General features: G+C 34.5%; 1 protein-coding gene across 1 annotated transcript; it reads right to left on the bottom strand.

The window, feature by feature from the left end:
- Positions 1–1,560: 1,560 nt before the first annotated feature.
- LOC128223927 (uncharacterized) lies at positions 1,561–13,751 on the bottom strand. The gene is made up of 6 exons (XM_052933408.1): positions 13,630–13,751; positions 11,705–11,738; positions 11,190–11,486; positions 6,598–6,640; positions 5,671–5,781; positions 1,561–4,371 (listed from the first exon to the last, which is right to left on the bottom strand). Exons 2-6 carry the CDS (start codon positions 11,720–11,722, stop codon positions 3,974–3,976), a joined length of 867 nt encoding a protein of 288 aa, XP_052789368.1. The 5' UTR covers positions 11,723–11,738; positions 13,630–13,751; the 3' UTR covers positions 1,561–3,973.
- Between the last annotated feature and the right edge of the window lie 3,209 nt (positions 13,752–16,960).

Genomic DNA, 16,960 nt, shown 5'->3' with positions numbered 1-16,960 from the left:
ACCACTCTATCCGAATGATATAACACCACAAGCCATGTGAATGTTTACAATCAAAACCGCTCACCAGAGCAGATCTCTTCAACCCGATTAACCACGTCTCCTCTGCCAAATAGGCTTAATTGGTGTCCGGTAGGATATTTGGGGTCAGACATCCCGGCCTTTAAGATCATATTTTAAATGAAAATGAAACGATTTTTTAAGATATTCCTACGCAGGAGACGCGTTAAAACATCCATCAAACAAAATTATGCTGTCTTGCGCAAAATGCTTTGACCGTTGGCCAGTCCATATCGTTGACCCCTTTAATCGCGAAATACAGACTAAATAAAACATTCTCAGTGGATATGACAGATAAAGTACAACCATACACCAAAACCATAAACGCTTGTTGTTATGTTTAATTCCGAACAACTACTCTTAAAGCTTGACAGATTAACTTCAATAAGGTCATAACTATAATTGCCGTAAATTGCCAGTAAAACCAAAGAAAAAACACCAAGTATCCTTATTATGTTTGAGAAACATCGATATCGCGATGAACGTAATATCTCGGCGAACTCCCTAACTTGCAAATGCTGGTGAGGAATATACTTTAGATAAAGTATTGACTGCTAGTTAACTGGTTAAGGCTACCAGTGTCTTCCCCAGTTCACTTTATTGACCGTTTAAGGGCGGTGTTGCGATAATCTGATGAAAAGAAAATTTACTGAAGCAGTATTTTATTTTGTATTGTCATTTTGTTCCTGTTGTGACATAATTTATGTCTTGTGCCTATTGATGGTATGATTTCATCAACAATTAAATAATTTATCGATAAATGTTGAGTCAAGTAAGCGGTTTAACGCTTTCAAATTGGCTTAAACCTCCATTGAACTAACAAAGTTTTGATAAACCGTGCCGAGGTGTTAAGGTAACGTTTATTGTATTGTGGCGTTGTCATTTTCTCGTTTAGTGTTTAATGTTGATGTGGATCGTTCTGTCTTTAAACGGGATATTGGATGAAAGTCAGACTACTGGTCTTGTCTCTAATGTTCCCAATGTTTTATTAAGGAAACAACCCTATTGGTTCATTCCTTTTTTATGTTATTGGTTGAGCACTATTGAACTAGGTTATCTGCTGACGATTCAAAATTATAAACGAGTTTAGAAATATGGCCTTTTTACCAATATTAAAAATAGCCTAGGTAATTTCGTCCCTTCTAATTGTGTCAGTAAATTTAAGCTAGACCTGATTGCATGTGTGTGTATTGTTCTGCAGCTGGTCTTATCCCTGTTCCCGTAAGACCTGAGTGAAAACGATATCTTACTACAAAACCTGACTCGCCCAAGAAAGCTCGGGGAAACCCTTTATGTACGGGCTGAATTTTTAAAGCTAGCAATATCCTTGCTACCATTCAAACGATTACAGCGACTGTAATTGGTGCACATGTTTACAGTCATATCACTCGCTAAAGAAATTGACAAGTATTGCCCCTTTGTAGACTGAACATTGATATCCGAATGCGTGGCAAACATACTTGCAGCATATCAAAAAATGAATTTTTAACAAACGAACAAGACAACACTTTATAACTATTTATTATGTCGGCATTAGTAACAACATTGAGCGAGTAAATATACAAGTACAAATAAAATAGGGACTACTAAATCGAGTTCGTGAATTACCTAAGAAATAATTACTTTTTCCGAATGAAATCTCCAGGACAAAATTAAGCCCATTGTTAAACCCAATTTAGTATAATTTATAACATATATTGGAATTTCTTATGAAATCCAATGTTTGTCTTATTTAGTTAAATTTCAAAGACTGAGTATTAATTTAAACAGCGGTCATTACTACAATAGCACTTCATTATGTAAGCAATGCTGATAAATTGCTCAGTATAACGACCAAAACTCTTGTTTTGTAGTTTCAGTTGACACAATTCATTTGTATGAAATAAAATCACAATGGAATTGCTGATATCAGTTTTAATATAGTTTCAGTTTGTTGGCAAAATTAACAAATACTTGCCTTTGGCCTAATACAAACATCATAATATATACACAGATGGTCACACACGAGAACAAATAAACATATTTATATGTGATTAGTATAAAGAAGATACATAAATATCAAATAAATAAAGAAATACATTTCATCAGATCAAAAAGCTGCGACAGTACAATTTGTCATATCACATTCAAATATGAAATATGTTTTGATATTCCGACTAAACTCAATAAAGCAATGCATTGCATCAGATCAAGAAGCTACGACAGCGACTGTATCAGTACAATTTGTCATAGCATTAAATTCAAATTTGAAAGAACCGACTGTTAATACTAGACTTGATGGATATAAATTTGTTAATGGTGTTAAAAGATCGATTCAGGTTTTATTTAGTTCTTAGGTCAGTTAACAACGGACACATGCACTTAAAGTAATACTCTGTAATTCAACCGTATTGGTATTTTATATTTTACATACTCCGTTCTCTCTAAGAACGTTGTTGTATATTCAAGTTTCTATTTCTAATGAATTTGCAGTCAAACTGAATCTTAACAAAGCAATTCAATTGTAATCTTTATCAATGGTTTCGGTATATTTTTGTTCAATTATTGACTCCTTTTTAAACTTAACGTAGTACTCTAATTAACTCTGTGAAAAAAACAACAATATCAAACCATTGTTGAACACACTGATCACGTATTCCTCGTTTAAGCATTGAAAAACACTTTGTTTCATTGTTATAATTTAACCAAATATTATTAAAACCAATGGATCAGGTCGACCAGTAACCGCTTTTGCCCAGTTCTGTTTAACATCTACGTTTACAAAGTAGGTATCTCTAACAGTTTTATAATAAACAGGTACATTTAAGGGTACAATTAAAGAATTCGTAGAATCATGACTTTACACAAACACTTAAGAGCTCTCACTTTAAAAAAAAAAACAACAACAACAAAAGCGACAAAGTTTAAGGGTGAGCGAATTATTTATGAGTGGTTCTCTGTGGAACCATTGATCTCTAACCAGTAACTCCCCCCGTACACACACACACACACACACACACGCGCGCGCGCGTGCGCACACACACACAAACACACACACACACACACACACACACCAAAAACGGAAAGAAAAAAGAAGAAGTTGTATTTACAATTCTTGTTTCCTCTTGGAAAGAAGGCAGAAACATGTGCAGTTCCTTTTTGTTAGCTGTCCTTTTAGTTATTGAAAACTATATACATATGAAAGACAATCCACTTCTACCTAGAAACATTCATTAGGAAATTCAAAGAAATATGTCTTTATACCTAAATATTATTCGTTATACAGAATTGCTTTATGACATTGTAACTGATATATTATTATTCGGTGTAATTTTTCTTGCTTCATTTCATCTATATAATAAGTATTCATATGCGATTTCATATAATACACGGATTGCATTGAGGTTATTCCAAAAACAGAGAAAAAAACAACCTATTAGCCTTAACAAAATATGAAATGTGTATATTATTGACAGTGGAGGTAAGCTAATACTAAAGTGTTATTCCATAATACACAAACAAAATATTAGGAAATATTCATTAAAATGAAATAGTATCATTACCTATATTAAGGTGATATTTGTCTCATAAAATATACAAATTCATAGTTAGCGAGTGCTGGTACTGTAGAGACTGAACTAAAATACAACAACAAATGAGTTGTTTTTAAAAAAAAATGTCGTAATGGACTATTCGTGTAACAAGCGAGTGTTTGGTAAATGAAGCCAAAAGACAGTTTGTTCTTCATCACAAGCTTTCCCTTTATCATGATTGACATTCGGTGTAAAAATACTTCCAATAAATTTCCAAATTATTTTATTATAAATTTCACGATGTGCAACTCATGCGGTGTGAGAACATATACTAATGTTGTTTACTTCTCAAACAGGACATAGTTAACTACAACTAATATACGTTTGTCTTTTCAATTACTACTTTAGTTTAAATCATACGTGTAATATGCAATAAAATTGTCAGTTGAAGAGTTACGTGCTATATACTCTTGATGGCTCACTGACACTGAGATCCTATCATACATTTGGAGCCTGAACACTGCGGACATAACACTTGTAAAATCACCTTCGTCTGATTCTGTGATGGATCTTTTGCGTTGCATAAGAACTTCAGTTGATCCAATTCTGTGGGACAGTAGATTAACGTTGTGACTAAATGTTTCTGTTGTAGTGTTCCTTCTCATGGCATTGATATTCAGCGTTGACGAAACTATGTAGTATCCTGGTTTTCGTATGAAAATTTCCCCTTCAAGTTCTAGATGAATGCAGTTGTTTTCAGTGAACGTGCGGTTGTTTTTATTCCATCGAAGCTTTGCATGGCCTTTAAATGAGACACAATAACTTATATTTATAAGTAGAGGTAATTTAATGTATTTTCTAACATTAATTGAGGTATATGCCTGATTATTAGGCGTGGTTAATGAAATGTAAACTCAACGTTAATAAAGGATTAGATAGAGAATGTTTTTTTTTTTTTTAATGAACGAGTGTCAAAGGAATATATGTTTTTTTTCTATGATCACGAGTAAAATTAAATATGATCTTTCACTGAAATCAACATTTTTCCTTTACTTTCGTGGCTATTTCGAAGTTTTATTAGTATTTAAATTCATGTTTTTTAAAAGAGTGTTTTCTACGCCGCTTCCCCAGGGACGCCCCTCAGGCAAACTTATAGCTGATAACGTAGCTGTCAATGTTCTATTAACGATGAGAAAAAGTTCTCATATATAGTTTATTATTCATTTGTCTTTTATAAAACATTAAGCAATGAACTTTATAAATGCATCTTTGTGGCAAATAATAATGGTAAATGCATGAAAGCATTTTTAAATTTAAAAGGGCATGAATACATAACGATGTTACTTTGCCGCCATTTGGTAAATAAAGATTTTAAAGGTCGAACATGTTAGCTAATTATTTGCGGATAAACATTGGATAAAAACGTATTTCCTAGGCTTAGAGTTTGTTTCATAATACATGGGTATTCAGTTATACTTCACTGTCAGAGACCAGTCTGATGGTCGTTTTCCAGGTAAAAACGGAAGACCACGCTAAGTTGTTGAGATTTATTTGGCGCGGTTGGGGTTTGTGAATTTTCGGGAAGTTCGTATTACAAAGACAAACAGTTCAAAACGATATTTGATCGATACTTTATATGCTATATCGAGTTAATGTTCGAGCAGTTGTTTCCGTCTATAACTTGTTTTGTATGAAAGCAAAATTAATATATTAACATTCAGCTTCAAAGTTCAAGAACATGTTTGAAGACCAGAATTACGATTTTTCTGATAATCGTTTAGTTGTGTGTTTTTTCAAATAATATATCTATCTTAACTTATGCTACCTTTTTAAGTATCAAATCATTATTTTTGGCAACATTTTCTGGTTTAAAAGTGACGTGTTATAATCAAGGGTATGTAACTACAGTGGATTTTTGAAGTAGTTTTTAAAGTTGATAATTTCACTCCTGGGTTTGCAGTGAAAATATCGAATGGATATTTTAATGTTAGATAACTGATAAAACTTGAAATTGCATTAAACATTCATGAAAGAAATGATTTTACTGAAATAGTATTTAATTTTTAAAACTTACTAATTACACAACTATTAAATTGGTTACCTTGAACAATAAAACTTGGAACGCTGTCTACTACACCCACCAGTTTAGCCTTAGGAGTTTTAAGGTCCTCTTCTAATTCACAGTTGTGGATAAACGATTCTAGTATGTTGCCTGTAATAAAAAAAACACAGCTGTGCCACGATAATGTCTAATACAATGTCTTTATGGATAACAGTTTGCAGACTTGAGGGTTATTGTTGACTTTTAATTTACATCACAATTAAAAAGCGATCAGATTTCACTCTCAGATTTTAACGTTATTCAAAACCGTATAAAGCATTTTAGAATTGTATCTTTAAACGCGTTGTCTGCGTCTCAGATTCGCTCGCAAGATAAACGCCATCTTGATCAAGACATTTTGAAAACCATATTCCACTCTCGAAAAGGTTCCAGCTCAGCATCATTTGTGTATAGTACTGCTACTTATCATTGAAAACATCATAAACGTTTTATGAATAATTGATAAATACATTTCTTAAACGGTTGACCTTTAAATTATTCCTGTTATTGTATGGAGCCATCTATTGGACAACTGGTTTTCTATGTATGACATTCTCTTTTTATAACGTGTTGCCTTGTTTGACCTACGAACAACTTTACATGATGCATAATCCTATGCCATGTCAAGGTGTAACCAATTTCAAAACAGAACAGGAATTGTCCCTATGCCATTTCATTCGTTCATGTTAATGACCTTTCGTTTTGACTGACTGATCATAGATTCTTTTTATGCTTGATTTGCATAATAACGGTTGACGGTGAAAACTCAACATTTTAACGTAAACAGAACATTTGTATAATTAATACAAATGAAAATCTATACGCTCTATTTCTTTTCCTGAAGTATTTTTTTTCTTGAATGCGTCTGCGACAGAACGGAATTCAAAATTAACCATTTTATTAAATTAACGAATGGTGATTACTTACTTGAACCTGCTGTGATGGTGTCGTAAAACTTCAATGATACTTCCTGAAATAAAGAACAAAACCGTCAGCAATATTGTAAGACTAATATGGTGCATTAAAATAATTTAACTCATGTTGTTTTAAGAACCAATACGAAACGTTAGTGCATATAAAAATATTTTTATATACATTTTATTATGTTAGCAACACATTCCAATATGCACAGGGAGTCGTTTTATATCGTTCACATGTTTTTTGTTATAAATGAATCAAATACCAATGTACACATATAGTTATTCTAAATAACTTGCAATTTTTGCTTCAAAAATCTTAATTATAAGGGAGATAACTCTTGTACCTCTAGTACCTTTAATTCCTTTTCCGTAATTCTTCGCTTGATTTCCTTAATTTGGCGCTCACATTCATTGTTAGAATTTAAGTCGCGGGAACGGTTATCGATTATTTTTACTAACATTTTTGTCCAATTGATTATCCATGGCGGATTCGGGAGCTTGGCCGAAAGCTTCGCGTTCGAAGAGGCCATCGTCGCTGGACGAACAAATTTCGGAGATGGAACGTGTGGAGGATATTTTAGAAAGGGACTTTGAATTGTTGAGCCCCAGACAGATGCCTATTCCGCAGGACATTGAAGCTCTGAAGGAAGAAAGGGCTACCCTCCAACGTTTGGTTGAGGAGCGTCGTAAATCTTCTGAGGCCCGGCGATTAAGGCGTGACATTGAAGAACTAAAAGGTCAACTTTCAGCGTTGGAAATTTCAGATACGCGTGACCCCATCTCCCCATCCCGACCCATGTTTGGACATAGGGTTGCAGAAAATATTCAGCTGTTGCGTGCTTCAGAATCGCTCAACCGCAACGTGGATTCAAAAATGCCGCTTGAGGTATTGAACAGTGTGGCAGGTAATGTCAAACCAAAGAAAATTAAATCAGGAAAATCTTCGAAATGTACTGATATACAAGTTAAACGACCCCAATTGTGGCCTCATGCATTTGTACCTAGCCAGTTATGTAAACAGTCCGAGATCGAGTACAATGACTTATCCATGACTCAATTTATTGCGGGATATTGTTCAATTTTAATCCATTTATTTCATGAAGGCTCGAGGATTTCTTTGGATGAAATAGACCGCAGGATTACACATTTACGATCTATGATGTGCTTTGCACATGTTTATAAATGGAAGAGCTTTTTAAACATTCACCAAGAAATATTGCTGGACATTGAAAGAGGCAATCGTACATGGAAGGATAGTTTTGCAGATATTGAAAGCCTGAATCTGCTACTTGACCGGGAACCTGCTGTTCCCGCGACGCGCACTTACGGTCAGTCTGGTTCGTCACTTGGATCGTCAGGAAAGCGATCGTGGTTCTGCTCCTTATATCAGAAGGGTGAGTGCAAGAATTCTTCACCGTACGCAGCTCGTATTGGGTCGGATTTACGAATGGTACAACATGTGTGTGCTATTTGCTACATGAAGGATCGTGAGCTGCGGGAAAACCCGGAATGTTCCAGTTGCTGTCCGCACAAGCAGGACTGACTAGATAACTTGTGTCTTACGTCTGAGTTTTCCATTGCATTTTCGTCTGATTCGTCTATTAATCATTTGCTATCATCTGATGTTTACTATTCCGAGGTCTCTAGTTCGTCGCCGGTCCCGAGCTGAACTTTTTTCATCGTTTTCAGAAGTCAGCTGTAGTAAATATCATGGGAAACTCATCTTTTGAAAACAGTGTACAAGACTGTTGACGTCTCTGATTCCGTTGATCGTTGTCCTGAATCGGAGGCGTCTACGTTGTCTTACGTCACGCCGTACACACGTGACGGTAAGGCATTAAAGATCGTACAGATATATGACATTGTGTACAAATCAGGTGTGCCAAATTTGAAAGGTGCAAGGATTTCTTTTAAAAACTGGTTGGAATATTTCTTATTTACGTGAAGTTTTATTTGAGTATGACGATTATGCTATATGTGATTTGCTGAAATATGGATACCCTATCGGCTATTGCATAACGTTTTGTCGGAGACATTGGAACGCGTCGACGCCCAGGAGAACATCAAGAAGGCATGTTTTTTTCTTGGAATCTTGCTGGATTCTGAGCTCATGGAGCTTCGCATCACCCAAGAAAGGATATACGAGATCCGCAACCTACTTCCGGTTTCGATGCAACTTAAATACGTCTCTAAGTGCCAACTACAATCTTTGTTAGGATAATTACTATTCGTCGATAAAAGTGTCAAGCCTAGTCTTGTGTTTATTTTACGTATTTTGATGCTTTTTGAGACGTAGTCTCAACATGGAAAATAATTGTAGCAAGGTGCATATTTCAGTATTTTATTAGTTTGTGTGTTTGGTATGGTTCTATATCGTATATCGTTTTGTATTGTTTGTGTATCGTCGTGTTTAGTGTTGTGCTACGTGGTTATTGTCCTCTGTGCGTTACTGTCCGTCTATGTCCGTCAATGTCCGTCTATGTCCGAGTGCGTCAGAGCGTGAATACTGGTTATGCGAGTTCGTCTAAATTTATAGAGTGATTGATTGGTTCATAATACCTTTTCCCCTTTTTCCCGCTTCATTGCACACGCCCTTATTTATATATACACATAAATCATTCCGTTCTGAATCATCATCGACGCAAGTCAAGATTTCAATTGTAACAGTTGTTACTATATTCTTACTTATTTAATATTCGCTCTTATCTTTGAGCTGAAATATTCATTCATATTTAATTATTATTTAGACGTGCCTGGTAAGTTTATTGCTCATAGTTCTTAGAATGTTTTATGTATTTAACCGCGAAGTCTCCCTTGATATATTTACCGATCACTGTCCATTGTCTTTGTATTTCGTGTTATTAATAATATGATTATGTTAGCATATACTTTTATATGTTTTATTATATGTTTTAGGTTTCGTTCGACTTCGTATAAATAAATAATATTCGAACTCCGAAGTTGAGTGGTTTCGTCTTAGTACACCCACACTACATCATAAAGTGAGATTAAATTCGGAATTCAGAGATGAAATAGTGTGTTGGATAAATTGCTTTAATTGTGGTCGGGTAAATTGATAGGTAGAAAGATTTCTATCTTTTGTGATAATGAAGCAGTGTGTTGTGGGCTAACTTCTGCTCAAACCAAAGATATAGTGTTACTTCAATGTTTGCGAGGTGGTTTTTCTCGCGTGTACCCGTAGTTGTTTTAGGCAACTATTGATTTTAGTCTGTTTACATTTTCAGTAATGCTTATTTCTATTTGAAAACTTATATTTGTCAATATGAGCTGTATTTCTTTTGATAGACTTAATTCATTTCTCGCTTCTAGTTTTCTACGTATAATTTAAAAAAAAAATGTTTGTTTTATTTTGTTCCGTGTGAATACCACACAGTTTCATTAAAAGTATTTTGTGTGTTTTATTTCACTATCAGATGTTGCTAACGAAGATCCTAGTGGGCTTTATTGTCTCCGTTGTTAGTTATAATTTACTCAGAAATCAGCCTTTGCTCTTGTAACTTATATACATATACATATACATATGAAACAAATATCTTGAGACGCAAATTTGTTCTTTTTTATTATTTTGTGAATATTACGACCATAAAGACCGTCTTGTTTCTGTAGTAACATTGTGTTTGTACGCTCATTAGAAGTATGAAGTCTGTTCAATCTATCAATAACTATATCAATGGTGTACGTTTATATCACATTTTCAGGGGATTTGTTTTTCCCGTCTTTTCTAATATTTCTTTACAGATAACTTTTAGAGGTCTAGCTAAGGTTTTGTGTCATTCTCCTCTCCAGGAACCTCCGATTACGCCTGGTATATTGCTAAATATCAGAGACGTTATTGATATAGAAATTCCTTTTTAAGCCACTGTTTGGTAAGTTCTTGTATCTGCTTTGTATATAATGTGTAGAAAATCAACTATTGTGCCTCCTACGAAATTGTCTTTTGATGACACTAAATTTTTATGTCACAATGATGTGACCTTGTCCGATTTTGGTTTTTTTGTTAACCTTAAATACGCTTTGACAAATCAATGTGGAGACAATAATGTTGTTTTACCGATGTAAAAGAATGACACATCTCCGCTATGTCAAGTTGTCGCATGAAGTAATTTGTGTAATCTAATCCAGCAAACTGATTAGATCTTCGGTTAAGTGTCGAAGAGTCTCATTCTTTAGTTCTTCTGAATGCAAGTAAGCTTGATAGAACTTTTAAATGCATCATGAAACTCACTTCTGTATATGGAGCCTCTGAGTATACACTCTTTTAGAAGAGGAGGTGAATCATTTTTCGTTAAGTGTGAAGTTCCAGGTGAACTTGTTCATTTATTTGGCAACTGGAAGTCGGACTGCTATTTACGTTATTTACATTTTCTAACGAATGTTTGATTCAGGCCGCCAGACATGTAGCTATGTCAATTTTTATTTATTTTTTGGCCGAGTTTTTGTTTTGGGTGATTTGGCTGCTTTTGTTCTGTATCATATATGTGTAATAATTATGCAGCCTTTTTTCGGCCAAAATAAAATATATATTCATATCATTTGTTTTAATTACTCCCGAAATAATTTTGAAATATTAACACTTACCTTTTTAATAAGATGCTGTACAATGTTTTGGACGGCGCCGCAACATAAAGAAGAGTTATGCCTTTGTCTTAGTGCACTGATGTCCTTATCAGTATCTGGGATGTTATATAAGGGTGGCTTGAGATCATCACATGCCATACACTGCCTGTTGGTCTCGAGTGGTGAAGATGTCGAATATTTAAAACGCCATGCCGATATCAAACCGAGGAAAGTGCATGTCTGTATGATATGTAATATGAGCAATCCAAACGCAAGTCCTCTCAATGTCCTTCCTTTCAATGTGCAGAGAGATACAACCTTAAGAAGAAACACGAATGCCCGTTCATATCACCAAAGAAACAATTTTGAAAATCGGACTATTTTAGGGCAGTTTTCAAAAGGTATAGTGTCTTAGGTCTACTCCATTTATCTCTTTTTTTATTTCATCGAAATCTTGATTCTGATCTTAAAGATGTTCCAAAGTAGTACCATACCGTATGACATACTGTTAGGTATTAGTAATTATTTGTACTCACATGTGTGTCTCTCCCCATTGCTCGGTAATCTTCTCTAAAAGACATATAAAAAACATTTAAAAAAGAGTTAATATTAAGAGGTCAGCTCAAAGTCTGAAGATTGAAAGTACATGTACAAATATAGTTAACTTGATTCAGATTTGCACTATTGATTGCATCGTGGGTGGAACCTTTATTGTTTGTTGCAGATGTAAATTTCAAGAATTGAAGTGATTGTATTGATGACCTGTGCTGTGGTGTAATATAGCCTGTATAGATAATCTCATAATAAGCCATAGTTACCATTTCTTGAGCTTAAAAACACATACACTTTGTCTGTTAAAGAATTTGAGAGGAAAGATAATTTGTAACTATGGAAGGAATTGTCTTATCAATTGTATTAAATTAGGAAGGTTAATATTTGCAGATGAAACTATGATATCAATATAAGTATAAACTGTGATACGAGCAAAAAATATTATTATATTAATTGTATTTCTAAAATTGGTTATGATTTGTCTATACTTATAGTGAACGGTAAAGCAACTCTCTGTTTGTTGGCTCGTATATGTGATATGATGGAAAGAAGAAAAAATTCAGGTTGAGTACGGCCTCCATTTCTTTACTACCTATATCAAAACTGTACACGCTACTACTACTACTTCTACTACTACAACAACTACTACTACTACTACTACTACTACCACCACCATCACCGCCGCCGCCGCCGCTACCACTACCATTTCCACTACCACTACTGCTACTATTACTACACCAGAATTTATCTGATATCATTTTCAGGATACCGGCCGACTTGTTTTTGATCGAGAAATTGGGTCACATTTATCTGTTGTACTCGTCGTATTTATAACTGTTATCCGTTTTTAAGTCTGTACTTTTTAATCATACTCGTATTTTATGCAAGTGTACCAACTTTCAACATTTAAACCCAATGTGCACAATTAGTTATAAATATAACCCGAGAATAAAGAAATCTCCGTTTGAAGACCGATCGGCTTTAAAAGACCGACAATTTTGATCACTATATGATGATTTATATGATATTTTGATCATTTACCGTACCTATGCATTTCTTAATCATAAACCAATGTTCATTTTAATACATGTATAATGATTAATAAATTAACAACATATTATTGCTAAATACACGCGGGACATGTTCGTGCTAATTATCAGCAGGGCTGACGAAAATTAACGGAAAACGTTCATGGAAGAGCCCAGCGGATTTTACGTGTGAGTGAATGTACGAGTTTGCATGTATCTGCATGTATCGCTATTATGTGCGTGTATGCCAACTTTACGCGTGTTTTGTGGTATGTGCGTGCGTGCGTGCGTGCGTGTGCGTGTTTATAACACTTGTCCGGCATCGTGCCCACCAACCAAACTCGCATGCGTCTAGGCCAGAAATCGTGTCCGGTGCGGATTGGTGAGAAGCGGGTGCGTTAGCCACTGTGCTAAACGGTGTCAAATATATATATAAACACGGTCTCTTGGTGTCATTAGAAAGAACTATTTTGCCCACCTAGGTTATCCTATATACAATATTTCACATATATATACAGAATTTAACCAAAGAATCACTTCGTACTTTCGGATTCCTACTTTCGATTTAGCATAGATCAGTTAGTTTACACACATGTTTTTGATTTATATATATATATATATATATATATATATATATATATATATATATATATATATATATATATATATATATATATATATATATATATTTATTTAGTTGATTTTATATATATATAACAAAATAAATTAGTTTAAAATAATTTAAACAAAGAATCACTTCGTACTTTCGGATTCCTACTTTCGATATAGCTTAGCTAAGCTAGTTAAACACATGTTTTTGATTGATGAACATTTAGAAAATCTGTCTTGAACGTTATACTTATGAAAATATTAACACTCACCAAAGCATAAAATGTCACATTTCATCTCCAAAACGTCTATCCATAATAAATATTTCAAATTATGAATTCAAATCCGAACAGTCACTGGGAAATATAGTATGAGTCACTGGAATAACCAGGTAGTTTCGATTTCGATTAGACATCGATGGGAAACGCTACCGCTTCTCACCAATCAGCACCGGACTCAATTTCCGGCGTAGACCTAGTTTGGTTGGTGGTGACGGTGCCGGACAAGTGTTTTTCCCCCGAGTACTCCTGTTACGCTCACATCATAAGACTACACTTAAGCATAGCATCATGTCAACGGGAGTTACATATAGTATTGTAATAACGTATTTCACAATATTTGCTTTAATTGTATAGTTGATTACAAATGCATAAAGGCCTTAGCGCATACGTTTACGTCAATAGTATACATAAGTTATATTTATATATATGCACACACACACACACACACACACACACACACACACACACACACACACACACACACACGCGCGCACACATACACATACACACGCACGCACGCACGCACATAACACGCATACCTGCACATAGAACGCATACACGCAATAACACTCATACACGCACAAACACGCAAAATCATACATACACCCACGCGGTACATTCCGCAGGATTCTTCCTTCAACGTTTTCGTTTTTGAATATGTTCCAGTTCGAGAACGTAATTTCAAATTTAACCAAACATTTAAATATAGAATACACCTGATTTTGTGCTGCTTGATCATTTCAGGCAAAAAAGTCACCGGTCTGCCTTATAATAACGCACCGGCATACATCTCAGACTCGTTGAATGCCGATTCAAATAACAATGTAAAAATTGTTAACATTGAATTACCTCCTTGAAAGACATTCGCTTTATGCAAGAGTATAGATTGCTCTGAAAAAAATCGAAATGGCGGAAATTTCTTAAGCGCAAAGTTTCAAAACAAATGTCCTTGTTTTTCAAAAGGTCTTTGGTGTTTTTGGTTTCTTTGGTGTCTTCCTTCAACCATTCGGAAATAATATTTGCTAATAAATGGATGCAATATACGACAGCAGTGCAAACATATATCTGAATGCTAAAATCTGGTTTTAAAGCGACCACGTAAGATCAAGGACGGGGTCCTTAAGTATCCGATTTTGCAAGGATCGGGTAACACACAGTTCGGACCCCGTACGGTAAGAGTCAATAGTGTTTTTTTCAAGTTATGTTCGTGCCAGAAGATTCCGTTGTATTTGCGGTGTTCCAAACGGGATTATCGTAATATGATTCGCCTTTATTTTTCCACAGAAAAACATGACATTACTACAATTGTATTTTATAATTATTTATTCAATTCAGAATCATTCTCTAGATATTAATCATCGAAACTAGGGTTTTGGACGAAGAAGTCTGAATTTTTACAGTAGAGCTGGACAGAATAAATAAAAAAGCCCTGCTATCCACTATTCCAAAATTGAGCCAAGAAAGCATTTAACCAGTGCAGGGTGTTTGCTTATTTCGACCGCATGAATATGTTTATTTCCTTACTCCACCCTTTAACAATGCAAGCAGTTTAAACATCTCAAATACACATAGCCAACAACAACATGCACATAACGCTATGAATAAAACTAAAGAAAACTATAAAATGGCTGTCAATGCTGCAATGCCTACTTTAACAAGAAATGGAATATACAAAAGTGATTATTCTTTTAAGAAAGGACAAAATAAATAATGATTGTTTTCAGAGCAAAGAGGAGATAATTATCATTTAATGCTAAAGTTTGAAACGAAACCTACGAAAGAAACTGTATAACTGATAAAAAAAATGCGCAAATTAAGCAATTGTTTTGTTTTAAAATGTCAATGAATGAGTTTGTTTTCCAACAAAATGTGAACAAAAACAATGCAAGCATCTCTATACACAAAACCAACAACTACATGTACATAAAGCTACTAATAAAACTAAAACAAACCTATAAAATGGCAGTTAACACTGCAATGCTTAGTTGAACAACAAATGGATAATACAAATGTGAACAATCTTTTAAGAAATGACATATTGTTACTTTCAGAGCAAAGTTGAGATAAGTGGAGATAATTATCATTTAATGCTAAAGTAAGAACCGAAACTGAGGACAGAAAACCGTATTACTGACAAAAATGCGCAAATTAAGCATTTTTTCCCTGTTAAATATCAATGAATGAGTTTGTTTAAAAACAATGTGAATTAAAACAACTATTTTGCTTTAAAATTAAATGCGAATGGTAAAACAATCTGTAGAAAATCAAACTAAACGAAAGCATTAAAGGAGATAAAACTGTATCTGTGTTTTGGTTAAAGTTATGCAAAGTCAATATTTTCCTTGTTTTAGATACTAAATTATATCATAGTGCAAAACAATAAGTTGAAGAAAGCCTGACAGACATTCGAAGATTCGGATTGTACGCTTTGAAGGTTCGGTAGCCATATAATAAAAATAGTATAGTTTAATGAATTTGGAGGCAGGCAGCAAATCTTATTGCATGACTTTCACAAAGACATACATATCTAATGAACACTGTTCTCACACATTGAGATACGTATTACAAGTCAAAATATTTATGTTAGTTCGGGCGCACAACCTACTCCACAGTGCCCCAACTAGTAGCGTCAGCACTTTGAAAATATGTGCATATCTCTGTTTTAAAAAGTACTTATTTGTTTTGCTGTGTTTCGCCGTAAGAACTATTTATAACAGTTATATTTGCATGCGCTAGAATGTGCTTACGGTATGTGGTAGCAACGAAATGCGCTTGAAATGCTGACAGGACTCAAATATATGAACAAGTCCGATTTGGGAACAATACTCAAATGAAATCGTAACCAACCTGAAGTAAAAGTGTTCCTTTACGGTACCAGATTCTCCATCTTCCAAAGCATGTCCGTTTCATAAAATTATCAAATGAAATACAAATCATAATCAAATGTGTAGAAGAGAACAAAAGTCACAGCTGCAAAACGGAAGTAGTATAACTTTATATATAATTATTCAATGTTATAATAGCAAAGTAGTCAAACAAACTAAAATAATGCTACTTCCTCCTCATACTGAGATTGACACTCTTGAAAAGGCTCATCGACAACCTCTTGCTAAGGCTCAATAACCGAAGAGTTCTCCGAGGTTTTAAACTTGTTGTCGTCGCTTTATCAGACTCGTTTTCATCAACAGATCCAAAAATATCCTCTTTGTCAGTATCGTCAGACATAGCGTTTTCATCCGAAGCTTCGTTTGAATGCGCAAACCTTTCATTTCGCAACATATTATCGTGTCTTCGGAACCTTTTCAAACACATATCACACTGG

Source organism: Mya arenaria, chromosome 17 (genome assembly GCF_026914265.1).
Source record: "Mya arenaria isolate MELC-2E11 chromosome 17, ASM2691426v1".
Taxonomy (NCBI): Eukaryota; Metazoa; Mollusca; class Bivalvia; order Myida; family Myidae; genus Mya; species Mya arenaria.
Note: the sequence above shows the minus strand (reverse complement) of the source record. Positions and strands in the feature narration are given on the sequence as shown.